General features: G+C 53.5%; 1 protein-coding gene across 2 annotated transcripts in view; it reads right to left on the bottom strand.

The window, feature by feature from the left end:
* Positions 1–15,646, bottom strand: part of LOC138813196 (RAC-beta serine/threonine-protein kinase) — a 33,536-nt gene that overhangs the window by 8,204 nt on the left and 9,686 nt on the right. Inside the window, exons 1-4 of one of the 2 annotated variants that reach the window (XM_070001427.1) lie at positions 14,254–14,361; positions 11,375–11,504; positions 8,849–8,977; positions 7,642–7,753 (exon numbers count right to left, since the gene is read on the bottom strand). In XM_070001427.1, coding sequence (XP_069857528.1) covers positions 7,642–7,753; positions 8,849–8,977; positions 11,375–11,420 — 287 coding nt within the window. In that variant the 5' untranslated portion in view covers positions 11,421–11,504; positions 14,254–14,361. Of the gene's footprint in view, positions 1–7,641; positions 7,754–8,848; positions 8,978–11,374; positions 11,505–14,253; positions 14,362–15,646 lie in introns of those variants that run through there. The other variant, XM_070001417.1, reaches the window with a different exon arrangement.

Below are 15,646 nucleotides of genomic sequence, written 5' to 3'. Positions count from 1 at the left end.
TGCAACCCCTCTGTATACCACCTTGACAATTAAAAAAAAAAATGCTGGGCACCAGTGGCTCACGCCTGTAATCCTAGCTACTCAGGAGGCTGAGATCTGAGGATCGCGGTTCAAAGCCAGCCCGGGCAGGAAAGTCCGTGAGACTCTTATCTCCAATAAACTACTAGAAAACAGGAAGTGATGCTGTGGCTCAGGCGGTAGAGTGCTCACCTTGAGCTAAAGAGCACAAGGACAGCATCCAAGCACAGAGTTCAAGCCCTCTCTCTCTCTCTCTCTCTCTCTCTCTCTCTCTCTCTCTCTCTCTCTCTCTCTCTCTCTCTCTCTCTCTCTCTCTCTCTCTCTCTCTCTCTCTCTCCAGGACATAGTTCAGTGGCATGTGTGCTTAGCATGTTTAAGAATCTAAATGTGACCCCGGGGGACCTCCTCCAGCTGGGAAGCACACTTATGGCTGGGAACACAGATGGCCCTGGCTGTGCAATCTTGCTCACAGAAGATTTAACTGTTTTCATTCATCTAAAAGAGAACTGAGTACTGAACACCCATCCATGTACCAGGCACAAATAAGCAAATATAAAATGCCAGACTTGGTGAACAGTCACTATAAAGAAAAGTAAAGCTGGGTAAGGGGAACAGAGGTGAGAAGACAGCATCTGATGAGATCTAGGGAACAGGGGTCAGCCAGTGCTAAGGCCCTGAGGCACAAGCATGGGTGTGCTTGGCAGATTTAAGGGAAAGAAGATGCGTGGGGCTGAGTGAAGGCACCAGTGGCACGGGGCAGGTAACAGGACTGTGGCAGGAGCATGGCAGACGCTCAACTTTACACCAAGTGGGATTAAAAGCCATTCCGAATTCTTGTTCTTTTTCCCCACAGTTCGAGGGATTAACCCAGGCCCTTGCACACTCTAGGCAAGTGCTCTACCACTGAGCCCCTCCCCCACTCCATCCTGCCCTACCCCACTCTAGAGTTCTAAGCCCCAGGGATTACATCAGAAAGGTGACACCAAGCAGACGCTGCCAAGACTTTCCATAAAGAGTAGGAGAGCCGATTTTCAGGCATTGTGGCCACAATGTGTCCTTCACGGCTACTATAAAATCTGCCACCACAGGACAAAAGTGCCACAGACAATGCACATGCAAATGGACTGGTCCCATTCCAACACAACTTTATCTGCCAAGTGGAGAGGTAGGGCTGAAGGCTGCCTCCTCTGCTATAGACATGACTCCCTAGGAAATGGAGGAAACAAAAGAAGAAAATTCACATCCAGAACATTCTACAAGATGACAGACTGGCTGACCAAGAATAGCAATGTCTTTGGAGGAAAAACAGGCAAAACACAAGCAAACAGGTTAGAGGTACCTTGAATAAATCCTGGTTAAAGAAGATTTCAGGGGGGGGAAGGGGGCGAAGGAGAAGGATTGGGATTGGGGGGGAGGGGGGAGGCTGGGAAGGGATGTGAAGGGTAAACCAAAGGAGGAGGCTGCAATGCTTGGTAAGAAATGTACGCATTGGGGCTGGGAAGGTGGCTCAGTGGTAGAGTGCTTGCCTTGCCCTGGGTTCAATTCCTCAGAGCACCACATAAGCAAAAAAAAAAAAAAAAAAAAGCATTACTTTAAAAAGCCGGGCGCTGGTGGCTCACGCCTGTAATCCTAGCTACTCAGGAGGCTGAGATCTGAGGATCGCGGTTCAAAGCCAGCCCGGGCAAGAAAGACCGTGAGACTCCTATCTCCAATAAACCACCAGAAAACCAGAAGTGGCGCTGTAGCTCAAGTGGTAGAGCGCTCACCTTGAGCTGAAGAGCTGAGGGACAGCGCCCAGGCCCAGAGTTCAAGCCCCACGACCGACAAAAAAAAAAAAAAAATGTACGCATTATCCTACCCATGTAATTGTAACCCCTCTGTACAGTATGTTCACAAATAAAATAAAATAAAAGATTTCAGCTAGGGACCAGTGGTTCAGGACTGTAATCCTAGTTACTCAGGAAGCTGAGATCTGAAGATCACAGTTCAAAGCCCAGGCAGGAAAGTCCATGCATGCTAGCCTTGAGCAAAAAAAGTAGCTCTGGGACAGAGTCCATGCCCAGAGTTCAAGCCCCAGCACCAGCAAAAAAAGAAAAAGATAAAGAAAAAGACTATTTCGAAGAGAACAGAGAAATTCAGGTAGTGGCATGGACTTAGAATATTAGTAAAATATGTATGTATGTATGTATGTATGTAATAGGCTAAGCACCTTATATAAATGCTTAGGATCTGAAGTGTTTTTCAGATTTGGGAATATGTGCACAGACTTTGCAGTTGTTTGAGGATTTCTAACTAGAAATTCAAACTCCTTGAGCACCCTGCAGACACTCAAGGTTATAGCTTTTTGAGCATTTCAGCTTCAGACATTTTCAACAGGGATGTGGCTGCACCTGCATCACTGTCTCCAGCGTGGTAATGACATCATGACCTCACAGGGACAAACACTAGGAGTGCTGTCATAAAGTGTGTAGTGTGTGCCCAAGTTCAAGTTCAAGGCTTGGCATCAAGAAGAAAAACTGAGAGGGGCCCTGGTGGCTCACGCCTGTAATCCTAGCTACGCAGGAGGCTGAGATCTGAGGATCGCACTTCAAAGGCAGACCCTGCAGTGAGACTCTTATCTCCAATTAACCACCAGAAAAACCAGAAGTGGCACTGTGGCTCAAGTGGTATAGCACTCACCTTGAGCTGAGGGACAGAGCCCAGGCTCAGAGTTCAAGCCCCACGACTGACAAAAAAAAAGAAAAACTGCAGCAAGAGTTCTGCGTGAAAGCGTATATGAGGCGGAGGGCAGCAATACATGCAGGCCCAGGGGCCTTGTTCATACTTCGTACCATTTTTCTAAATGGGACACAAGCTGGCAGTGGGGTGGAGACAGGAGTGGGGGGGGGGTCACTCACTACCTGGTGGAAGGTCAGAGAAGCAACCAGCACCCCAGCACCAAGGGTGCCACAGTGTTGGGCAGTATCCAGCCACCAGGGCACCTTCTGCCTGCCTGTCCCCCATGTTTGATGGGCTGAGCAGCCAGCAGCCCTGGACCTAGGCGAGGCAGGACCACAGGACAGCATGAGCCGGCCCTGGGCAGAGCTGATGGAAGCTCCCCTGGCTGTGTTTCCTGGCTCCTGCCTCCCCCAGGCTAAGGGCAGGAATCTGGGCTTTGATCTCTCAGCAGTCCAGGCAGTTTTCTCTCCAGTGACAGCAGAGGGGCTGAACAAAAGAGGAAGGCAGGGGGGCTCCCCAATCCCTCAAGTCTTAGCAACAGCATTCTCCCCACAATGAAGGGCAAGTTGCCTTGCATCTCTCTGGCCCACTCCCTGCCCCGCTCCCACACTGTGTGCCAGGTACCGCTCAATTGCTTCCTGTTTGTCATCTCCTGAATCTCTAACAACCCCATGTCTGCCAAGCCCTGCAAGGATCTCATCTGAGGGCCAAGGCCAGCTTCAAACGCCTCCGCTTCCTCTCCCCCAACATGCCTGCCCCTTTGTCTTCTGGGGACACAGAAATTGCATCCCCGCCAGGCCTCTGCAGATGCTGGTCAGTTCTCTTTCCTGACCATTTTTTTCTTTTTTTGTCAGTTGTGGAGCTTGAACTCGGGGCCTGGGCACTATCCCTGAGCTCCTTTGTTCAAGGCTAACATTCTACCACTTTGAGCCACAGCTCCACTTTTGGTTTTCTGGTGATTAAGAGTCTCATGAACTTTACTGCCAGAGCTGGCTTTAAACCATGATCCTGAGATCTCAGCCTCCTGAGCAGCTAGAATTACAGGTGTGAACCATCCAGTGCCTGGCTTCCTTCCCTCTTTTTCCTTCTTCCTGCCTAACTCCAGGACCAACTCTGATCTGTCCTGCAAAACCAGCCCAATAAGTAATAAATCCCCAGGCTATATAAATACTATAGATAAGTAAATAATAAATCCCCAGGGCTAGGCATCTGTTCATGCAGATGTTGCTTTTACTGGCAGCCCAGTGCTTTGGTCCCTTCATTTTCAACGGGTTAACACCTCAGCTGGCCTGAGATGTTAAATCTGTTCCCCTCAGTGGGTGAGATTATTTTTAACCTTGGGGAGATATGCAACAATAATTATAGTAGACACTGTGGTAGCCTCTTTTTTTTTGGGGGGGGGAGGGTCCGGTCATGGGGCCTGAACTTGGCCTGGGCACAGTCCCTCAGCTCTTCAGCTCAAGGCTAGCACTCTACCACTTGAGCCACAGCGCCACTTCCAGCTTTTTTTCTTTTTGCTTATGTGGTGCTTAGGAATCAAAACCAGGGCCTCAGGCATGCAAGGCAAGCACTATACCACTGAGCCACCTTCCCAGCCCGTGGTAGCCTCTTATGATTCTGTTTTGTGCAGACTCAAGAACTACAGTGTAGCTACTGGCCACACTGGCTACAGAGTCAACTGGCAATAAATAAAATCAAAATCCCAGTCCCTTGTTACCATACTTCAAATGCTCAAAAGGCAACACACAGGTGGCACAGAAAGGATGGCGGAGAGGACAGTTCCTCCAGGGCACCACGGTCACTTCAATGGCCCTATTAGGGCTCTGCCTGGGCACAGCTAAGGCCCTACAAGAGTGTTTTACAGCCAGGCACTGGTGGCTCATGCCTATAATCCTAGCTAGTCAGAAGGCTGAGATCTGAGGCCTGTGGTTGGAAGCCAGTCCAAGCAGTAAAGTCCATGGGACTCTTATCTCCAATTAACCACCAGGAAACCAGAAGTAGAAGTGTGGCTCAAAGTGGTAGAGCACTAGCCTTGAGCACAAAAGCTCAATGGCAGCCAGCACCCAGGCCCTAGTATTCAAGCCCCACAACCGACAAAAAAAAAAAAAAAAAGCATTCTTTGAAGTAATGTCTGAAAGGATAGAGAACACACACACTTGCCACCTGCCACAAAAGGCTTAGTACCCTCATGCACAGAGAACTTTTAGGTAAGAACTAGAAAAAGTTCAATACCAAACAGAAATAAGCTATAGGAACAGACAGTTCAGAAAAGGAAACTCGTGGCTCATCCACACAGAAAGGGAGGGCCTGCAGAGCCAGCACTGCTATTGCTCAGATAGGTAAAAATCCAAGTGTTTGGAGACATAAGGCTCTTAAAATCCAATGTGCATTCCTGTGACCCCAGCAATGCCACACCTAAGAAAGAGTTCACAGCCGGGCGCTGGTGGCTCACGCCTGTAATCCTAGCTACTCAGGAAGCTGAGATCTGAGGATCGCGGTTCAAAGCCAGCCCGGGCAGGAGAGACTGTGAGACTCCTATCTCCAATAAACCACCAGAAAACCGGAAGTGGCGCTGTAGCTCAACTGGTAGAGCGCTCGCCTTGAGCTGAAGAGCTGAGGGACAGCGCCCAGGCCCAGAGTTCAAGCCCCACAGCCGACAAAAAAAAAAAAAAAAAAGAAAGAGTTCACCACACAGACCAGCCTGCATTCAAGGGAAATGCTAGCAGCACATGGCATTTCACTAAGACTTTATTTTAATGATGAACGATTAGCTCTTTAATAATAATTAATGTTTTTTTTAAAACTAGGAAAACTAGTTATTAAACTAGTAGCTAAAATCTAGCTACTAAAATTTACACACACACACACACACACACACAAATACAGGCATACCTCAGGTGGTCTCTGGTGCAACATGGCAATCCCCTCCATGGAGATGGGAGACTGCTGGGTCAGCTTTCTTTCTAGCAAGTGCAAGGCTGAGTTCAAATCACCAATAAACAGGCTGAAAGCCAGGTGCCAGTGGCTTACACCTGTAATCCTAGCTACTCATGAGGCTGAGATCTGAGGATCATGGTTCAAAGCTAGCCCAAGCAGGAAAGTCTGTGAGACTCTTATCTCCAATTAAGCACCAAAAAACCGGAAGTGGCTGTGGCTCAAGTGGTAGAGCACTTGCCTTGAGCTGAAGAGCTGAGGGACAGTGCCCAGAGTTCAAGACCCATGACCGACAAAAAAGAAAAGAGCCAGGCACTGGTGGCTCACGCCTGTAATCCTAGCTACTCAGGAGGCTGAAATCTGAGGATTGCGGTTCAAAGCCAGCCCGGGCAGGAAAGTCTGTGAGACTCTTATCTCCAATAAGCCACTAGAAGACCAGAAGTGGCGCTGTGGCTCAAGTGGTAGAGCGCTTGCCTTGAGCTGAAGAGCGCAGGGACAGCGCCCAAGCCCAGAGTTCAAGCCCCATGACCGACCAAAAAAAAAAAAAAAAAAAAAGAAAAGAAGAAAGAGAGAGAAAGAGAGAGAGAGAGAGAGAGAGAGAGAGAAAAATGGGCTGAAGCCAGATGCCAGTGGCTCACACCTGTCATCCTATCTACTCAGGAAGCTGAGATCTCAGGATTTCAATTTGAAGCTAGCCAGGGCAGGAAAAGTCTATGAGTCTTATCTCTAATAAACTATTCACAAAAAGGCAGAATGTGGCTTAGTGGTAGAGTGCTTGTCTAGCATGCATGAAGCCCTAGGTTTGATTCCTCAGTACCATATACACAGAAAGTCGGAAGTGGGCTTGTGGCTCAAGTGGTAGAGTACTAGCCCTGAGCAAAAGAAGCTCAGGGTCAGTGCCCAGGCCCTGAGTTTAAGCCCTAAGACTGGAAAAAAAAGCCAGAAGTTGTACTGTAGCTCAAGTGGTAGAGCACTAGCCTTGAGCACAAAGAGGCCCAGAGACAGCACCCAGGCTCTGAGTTCAGGGCCTAGGACTGCCAAACAAAAGGGGCTGGGGGGCTGGAAGGTGGCTCAGTGGTAGAGCGCTTGCCTTGCAAGCCAGAGGCCCTGGGTTCAATTCCTCAGCACCACATAAGCAAAAAGAAAAAAGCCGGAAGTGGCGCTGTGGCTCAAGTGGTAGAGTGCTAGCCTTGAGCTGAAGAGCTGAGGGACAGCGGCCAGGCCCAGAGTTCAGGCCCCACGACCGGACCCAAAATATATATATATATAAAAAACAAAACAAAACAAAAAAAAAGGGGCTGGAAGCAGTAGCTCAGACCTATAATCTCAGCTACTAAGGAAGCAGAGACAAGAAGATCATGGTTTGGAGCTAGCTTGTGCAAAAAGTTACTGAGATCTCATCTAAATCAACCAGTTGGACACAGTGGTATGCACCTGTCATCCCAGCTATAAAACGCTTAAATAGGAGGATCATGCTCCAGACAGTCTGTGAATAGATGGAAGATCCTCCCCAAAACAATTAAAAAGCAAAAAAGGACTTCCTCTTGGAGGATGCAGGGAGGGGAAGAGCTCTGTGGATGAATGAGGCTTCTGCCAAACATCCCTCCCACGAACTGTGTCTGGGCATGGCGCCGGGTCCCACACAGTCTAAGGCCGCCCCTGAGACGCAGCCTGGCCAGTTTGACTTGAGGACAGATCAGTCTCAATAACCAGCTCTCGCTATTAAGTGGATCGTTATAGTTGATTCTGGTTCACTACTTAGAACCAAACAGAGGCTCATGGGACCTGCAGACCCTTTGAAGAGATCATGGCCAAACCAGCTCTGCCTATAACTCCACACCACAAGGGCTGGAGACAAACGACTTATGTGAGGACCGTGGAAATCTGACCATCCATCTCCTTTCCCCCGTGAGGCCCCACCCCCCACCCCCCACCCCCGCCTTCAAAGGGAAGCTGCACAGAGCCCCTCACCTCTCATCAGGGGAGTCCACATGGAAGGTCCTCTCAATGACCGTGGTCCACTGCAGGCAGCGGATGACGAAGGTGTTGGGCCGTGGCCTCTCAGTCTTCATCAGCTGGCATTCTGCATGAAGGATGAGGGAAGAGTAAGAATGTAGCTCTGGCAAGACCACTGTCCCCAAGCTACCTCCTGTGTGCCCAGCTCCAAGCCAAATGGTGCCAGGGGCCCTTTAGTGACAAAAGCCCTGGCCTTGTCCTCAGAGATACAGTGTGTGTGGGAGGTGCCCAAAAGAGCAATAACAACTCAGCCAGGAGGGCAGGGTTAGGGAAAGCCAGAGGAGGCATCTGACAGAGCCTGGGGCATCAAGAAGTGTAGCTCCAAGAAAGGAGGCCATGTCACCCAGAAGCTCGCTATGAGAGGGAAAACAGAGCCAATCCTGGAGAGTCCTCAGGTATCAGGGAGCCATGGAAGGGATGGGGTCAGAAAGAGACAGAGGAGGGGACTAGAGACTGAGAGGCGGTCTGAGCAGATCTGAGTTCAAAGGACAGGGTGGACAGGGCCAGGGAAGGACAGGCAGCAGGCTGGAGGGCCAGGCCTAGGCCCTGAAGGTGGTCTCTGGTGCAACAGGGCAATCCCCACCACGGAGATGGGAGGCTGCTGGGTCAGTTTGGGACATCATGACCATGAGGCAGCCAGAGACCCCTTCCTTTCCAGGGAAAGTTGTTCAAGAAGCTGCCGGGGACGTGGGCATGGGCACGTGGGGAACACTGCCAGGAAAGGCTTTGTGCAGAAGTGTGTGGGACAAGGGCAGGCACCCAGGTTCTGGGGAGCAGGGAAGGAGGCGGCAGGGGCTGGAGCAGCCCTGTCAGGCTCCATCAAGAGCTGTGGGTCTGTAAAGCTGGTCTGGCTGTCAATAGCTGGCCCTGTGATCAGCTGAGTGAAAGCTGCCATCCTGTTAGGTTAGAGGCAGAGAAGACAGAGCAGCCAGAACTGGAGTGGGAGAGGACAGAGGGGGGCATGGAGGCTGGGCTGGGTGGGCACAAGAACCCTGGCTTTTCTCTGCTTCTTGCTCTCACCTAGCAGCTCAGCCATGCAGGGCTGATAGCAGAGGCAGAAGGCCCAAGATGGGCTCCAGGTCAAGGACCCACCCACATGTCCCCAAGACCTGCCGGCCCTGCACTGGCTTTAGTACTCTGACCTGCATGTTCCGATACATACCTGCAACGGAGAAGTTGTTTAAGGGAGGAAGGGTCTGGTCAGGAGCCTCGGGTCTCTCCTTATACCCAATGAAGGAGCCATCGCTCTTCAGCAGAAAGTACCTGGGCCTCCAAGTCTTGATGTATTCACCTGAAACAAGGCAGGAGGGGAGGAGGTCACCCACTGGCAGCTCCTGTGATGGTGACTCATGGGGTGCCGGGCGGGAGGGGCTATGAGGGCCTCTCCAGGGAAGCCCTTAAGGTGGCCCCTGCTGACGCAGGTGGGGGCACTGAACCGATCGAGTGATCCACAGGCCAAGCCTGGCAGGAAGGCACCGTGGCAGTGCCCCAGGGCACCAGCTGCCTCAGCATGTGGCAAGCAGCAAGCTATCCTGGCCAGGGCAGCTCAGCACCGGCCAGGGGAGGCCCAGGCCTCCAAATGCATGTGGCCCAGTGGCCCTGTAAGGCTGAGTCCCATGGGCTGGGATTCACCCACAGCTGTGTGGGCAGGGCACATACCAAACTACTGTGCCAGCTGGGGCACAGGTGCTGTCCCACCCTCCAACCACCCCAAGATCCCTTCCCTTTGTCCTGCTTGTGAATATCCAAGCACCTGCTCACTGTCTCTCACACAGACACACAGACACACATAGACCCACACACACAGGTACACGCAGGAGCGTGCGTACACACACACACACGCATATCACAAGGTCCCATTTCTCAGGGGGTGTCTCAGGAGCTCAGGGCCTGGCACAGGGTGGGAACTCAATAAACCAGGGCAGAAATTATTTCTACCAGTAGGAGCAAGGTGGTTGGCACAGGTGCCAAGAGCAGCATGGCCCACTTGTTCAGACTACCTCTGCCAGCTACAAGCATCAAGGAAGCCTGGGAGGGAGGGAAGTAGAGAGGGAAGCAGGAAGAAGAGGAAGGGAAGGGTGAGGGAGGGAGGCAGGGATAGGCCAGGACAGGAGTGTCCAGGCTGGGTCATTTCAGCAGCAGGGCTAGCTTGAGGTCTGGAGGCAGTGATGCTGTCGGAGAGGCCAGGCCCCACCTTGCCACTGCTGGGTCTCAGCTGGAGCCGTGCCCCGCCCTCAGCAGTTCTCCAACAGCCTCCAGGCCTTCTGCCCCACAGCCCACAGTTGAGGCACAGGAGCCACAGAACCTTTTGGACCCCAAAGCTATTCGCACCACACAACCCCAGTCACTAAAGGACTCATTCACATTTCCTGAGGAGACCCTGGGGTGCTCGAGCCATGCGAGAATCCTGCCCTCCCGGTGCTGAGCAGGTCAGGAGGCCAGGCTGCTAACCCACTGCACAGATCGCCATCATGCTGAGGGCAAGTGGCCAAGGCCAGCTTAGAACCCTGGCTCAGTGTGAGCCCAGACTGAGGTGTAGGAATATCAGCAGGATGCAGCTCTCCTTGCTGTTCTACGTGGGGAGGTGTGGTCCCCCCATCAACCCTCTGCTCTGCTGCCACGGGTCCCCTCGCGACACCTCAGCTGTGTCCTCTCTCTGTGCACTGCCAAGCTCATTCCCACCTCCAGAGGCCTTTACTCTGTGATGCCTGCCCTCACCATGGATACAGGAAGCCACTACTCTGCCATCAGGACCCCATGTCAAGGTGATACCGGGCAGGCCTGTAAGGCAGTGCCCAGCCCATAGGAGCTGCCTGCAAGTACACATTTGCAGAATAATGCAATGGCTCCCCAGACCCAGGACAAGGCCGGTTCGCAGCATTCCCTTATCTGCTTGTCAGTGTCACATAGCAGCTGGCCCTGTGGACAGGCAGCCTTGGGATCTCAAGATCTATGCACTTTCCTGCCCAGGAAGTCACTGGTCCTTATATTCCCCACCAATACATCTGGATCGAGTCCAGCCTGGCCCCCAGCACCCTGGGCTTTTGTGAAGCCAAGGTCCAGCGATGGCCTGCAGGGCTCCAAACTGTTGGCTCCGAGTCACTGCTCTGCCTGGCCTCCTGCACCTTGCCCCTGCTCACACTGCTCCAGCCACACTGTTCCTAGAAACAGCAGGCACACGCCTACCTCCAAGCCTTTGTCCTTACCGGCCCTCTCTGGGCACCCTTGCCAGGCTCTGAGCTTGCCCAGGTACCTCAGCGCACCTCACCACAGCGCATGGCTCCAGCCCCTTGCTCTCAGTTGTGACTTTTCATAATGGCCTCTCTCTACCTCATGTTACATGCCCGCTCACTCACTTCTGTCCTTGCTGCCCTCTGCAGTGTCACCTCCAGGAGGTGCCGTGATGTCCCAGGACACTCAAGACACTCCATGATTGCCACTTGGCCGTGTCACCCCTCTCTCGGCAGGTCTGGAGACTCAGAGCGGAGAGACCCACAGCTCTGTTCTAGATGACTCTGAGAGATTCAGGGAGTGGCACGCAGGTGGCATGCAGGTGGCAAATGGCCTGGGGCTGCCCATGCCGGTTCCTTAGGCTGCATCACCCTGCTCCTCTGCCCCTTAGGGTATAGAGGAGAGCAGGGTGCAAAGGGGGGGGCACACAGTCTGGTGGGCAATGACAGCCCCTTACCACGCTTGTGCAGCCAGCCTTCTTTGATGACAGACACCTCGTTCATGGTGGCAGCGTGACACGCTGTCACCTAGCTTGAGACAGCTCAGGGCAGCAGGACATGCAGGAGGCGCTGTGGATGGAGTAGAGGCTGCAAGACAAGAGGGGAGCGTCAGAGGGGAAGAGACCCCCAGCTCCTCCCTCAGCTGAGGCCCTCTGGCTGCCTGTCTTGCTGGGGGGAGAGGGAAGGGCAGAGCTCTCTCTTGGGGCCCCAGAGACCACAATGTGGGGGGAATCACTTCTCTGTGGCCCAGGCCCTGCCCTCCACCCTTGCTCCTGGCTGGGCAGCACCAAGGTAGCAGCAGCCCCGCCCCCTGCGTCACCCCCATTCCCCAGCACTGAGGTAACCCAGGATGAATCAGACAGCCTCAGGCACTGTGGGTGTGCTCCAAGCTACTGGCATCTATCTCACCCTCCCCTCCCCGTACAGGCACGCGCCCCCACGTGTGCACGCACGTATGTGCGTAGACTCATTCTCTTCCCTTTCAAACCATGAAGCCACCAACCTATGACCTTTGAGGCCCACTAGGGCCACCCCACCTCACCCCAGCCTTAGTTATCTCCCAGGCCAGTCCATGAACAACCAATGGATCCTGAATCTCAGAAGCTCTAAGACCCTTAACAGCCAAGCCACTGAGCATGGACCCCAAAAGCCAGCCTGGGGGCTTGAGCAAAGGGCCTGTCCTCTCCCCAAGACCTCTGTGCTTGTCCTCAGGGGCCAGCAGCCGACAGACTGACAGACGCCAAGGCCACTGCTTCTCAGGTTCCCGAGCGGAGGGGAGAAGGGCACCAGGCAGCTGCCAGCTGGGCCCCTACCTGGAGCCTGGGGCCAGGACATGGGCCATGGAGCCCAAGGCGCCTTTTGCCTTTCCTAGCCTGGGGTTATTTGCGGACAGCAGGTCAGGAGCTGCGGGAGCCCCCAGAGAAGTGGCAGCTGACTCTAGGGACACCATAAGCATCAGCTTTCTCCCGTGCCCCAGGGGAGCGGGGGGCCGGACATGCTCCTGCCTGGCATGTGATGGTGGCAGGCTGCCCAGGCCGGCAGAAGGGAGGGCGGTAAGCAGGAGGAAGTGGGAGGAAAGGCAAGACGGACAATGACGGGGAGAGACAGGATGGTGAGAATCACATTTGGACTCCAACTCGCTGGGCTGGGACAGCAGGCACGGCCACCACTCTGCACCTGGGACCATAACCTTCGACTGTGAATGTCCCACCCATGTCAGCCTCCAATGTGTGCATCCCATGGCCACTAGCAGGGTCCTGGCCTCTTCCTCACTGGGCCCCTTTCTCTGTTCCCCACCCCTGAAGCTAGTGGGCCCCTCTAACCTGGCCCTGACCTTCCCCAGCTCAATGTCTCCTTTGTCCCCTACAGTTCCTGGCAAAAGAGCCCAACTCTTGGGCTCAGTGCTCAAGGCCGTCCGGGACAACCCATTGCTCCTGCGGCCTCCTGTCCACTGGGCTCAGGCCCAGTCCTCACAATGCTGGTGGGCCTCCTGCGAGCTTCTCCACTACGCCAGACCCCCACACTCAAGCTGTGTCTGACCTCACCCATTTCTGCTCAAATCTCAGTAATGACTGCCAGTGTGCACAACACACACAATCCCATCCATCACTTGGAGGTGGCCTGATGGGGCTGAGACCTGCTCCAAAATGGAAAGTCTGACCAGGACAGTGAGTCCCACACCTCTCCAGCCTCCTGTTCATCCCTCTCTAGGCTCCCCTAGGCAACTGGCCATCCCTATAACACCCCTGGCTCTCAGAGCCTGTGAACCCCTCAGGGGGCTCATGCCACTCCAATCAATGCACCTTCAGGAGGCCAGTCTGGAGCAACATCTCTGAGCAAAGACCAGGCCTGCTGCAGCTGCTCATCAGTCATGCCACCAAGCTTCCCTGAATGGGCCTCCACTCCAGACCCTGAGACAGACAGACAGACAGACAGACAGACAGACAGACAGACAGACAGACAGACACAGACACACACACACACACACACACACACACACACTGGTGAAGGAAGAGGGAAAGGATAAAAGGGTAAGGATGGAAAGGAGCAGGGTACTGTATGAGTCACTAAGTGCAGGGGATACATGTGCAGACACCTAGAGCAAACAAGGGAGTGAGGGGTGCAGAAATGCAGGGAAAATAATCTCAGACATGACAAGCACCGGTGGCTCACATCCTAGCTACTCAAGAGGCTGAGGTCTGAGGATCGTGGTTTGATGCCAGCCCAGACACGAAAGTCTATGAGACTCCTATCATTAATGAACCACCAGAAAGCCAGAAGTGGAGCTGAGGCTCCAAATGGTAGAGTGCTAGCCTTGATCAAAAGAGCTCAGGGATAGCGCCCAGGTCCTAAGTTCAAGCCCCATGACTGTTTTTTTTGTTTTTTTTTTTTAAGTTCAGACAGGGAAATGGCAAATGCCAAGATGCTAAACAGGAGGGAGAGGGATGCAGGTGAAAGGAGGGGACACTCAGGCATCAGGACTGTGGCTGTGAGGTAGGGTCTGACACCATACTCCCCAGCCACAAGATTAGTTTGGAACACTTCCCAAAGAGCTGAGGAGAACTGGAGTCCAGGGGAGTAGTGGGGGCCCAGGTCCAATCTCGACTCTCCCTTGCCTTCCTTGGTCCAGGCAGTACCAGGGCCAGCAGCAGCGTAAGAGCCTGCTGAGGCTGAGGGCTCAGCCCACTGTCCGAGCCACACAATCACCACTGTTCAAAAGCTATGGAGAGGCAGCCAGGTGTGGCCAGATGTGGTCAAGGGGGCCTTGGGCAATGTGCCAGCACTCCCAACCCCACCAGAGGGGAGGCCAGAGGCTCAGAGAGGGGAAGCCATTTACCTTGGGTCCCCAGCCGAGTGGCAGCGGCCCCAGCTGAGGCTTGGCACACCACAGCCACTTTTTACGATCTCCTTTCAGTGATTAAGAAGTCAGTGGCAGCGGTGGCAGCGGCAGCAGCAGCTCAGGCGGGCGGTGAGAGCAGGGAGGAACTGGAAGATCCCCTGCGCCCCGCCGGCTGCTGCCTGTCCTCCCACTGAGGGTGGCGCCTCAGCCGAGGTGTCTGTGACGCAGTCCAGAGTGATGAAATGCCAGGCAGCACAGCCAAGAGGACGGCCTGCCCGCTGGGGAGCTGTGGGCCGAGGACACGCAGGCGGGAGGACGGGGAGGCCAAGGCGGCACACAGGGGCCTGGGCGCTGGCACCCCACAGCAGGGAGCCCCATGACCCCTCACCTCCCCCAGGCTTGCTAGAGAGCCCAGGCCTGAGTGTGCACCAGTGGCAGCTGCAGAAGAGATGTAAGTCACCAGGGAGGCAAGGTGAAAAGCGTCACAGCAGAGACACTCAATCCCATGGGTCATGGATGGGGAAGCACAGATTAAAACCATTTGTCTAAGACAGTTACAAAAAACAAAAAACAAATCCTGACAATGCCACCTATTGGCAAAGCAGAGTACATGAACTCTTTACTCAGAACTGGAGGGAGCGTAAAGTAGTTGGACCACCCTACAAAACTGGCGGTAGGAATTAAAAATATATGGCTACTCTGTGACGCCAGCAATTCTCCAGTCCCCCAACAGAAATCAGTGCATTTGTTTACCAAAAACAAAACAAAAAAAACACGAGAAGGATCACAAGCAGCAATGTTCTCAGTGACCCCTAAACCAGTAACCGACCAGGAGCTCACCACCCACAAAAATACATCAACCAAGGCATTCATATAGCCGGGTGTGGGTGGCTCACGCCTGTAATCCTAGCTACTCAGGAGGCTGAGATCTGAGGATCACGGTTCAAAGCCAGCCCGGGCAAGGAAAGTCTGTGAGACGCCTATCTCTAATAAACCACTAGAAAACCGGAAGTGGCGCTGTGGCTCAAGCGGTAGAGTGCTCGCTTTGAGCTGAAGAGCTGAGGGACAGCGCCCAGGCCCAGAGTTCAAGTCCCCATGACCGAAAAAAAAAATGCTTGAGGACATTTTTTTGTTGGTGCTGCGGGTGGTTATGGGGCTTGAACTCAGAGCCTGGAAGCTGTCCCTGAGCTCTTGCTCAAAGTTGGTGCTCTACCACTTTGAGCCACAGCTCCATTTCTGGTTTTCTGGTGGTTTGTTGGCGATAAGTCTCAAGGACTTTCCTGCCCAGGCTGGCTTTGAACTGTGATCCCCAGATCTCAGCGTTCTGAGTAGCTAGGAATTACAGGTATGAACCACAGGTGCCTGCCTTGAAGACATTTTATTTCCACCC

The sequence above is a fragment of the Dipodomys merriami genome, unplaced genomic scaffold (assembly GCF_024711535.1).
Source record: "Dipodomys merriami isolate MVZ:Mamm:240054 unplaced genomic scaffold, mDipMer1.0.p SCAF_106, whole genome shotgun sequence".
Lineage (NCBI taxonomy): Eukaryota > Metazoa > Chordata > Mammalia > Rodentia > Heteromyidae > Dipodomys > Dipodomys merriami.
The sequence above is the reverse complement of the archived record's forward strand: the minus strand, read 5'-3'. Positions and strand labels throughout refer to the sequence as shown.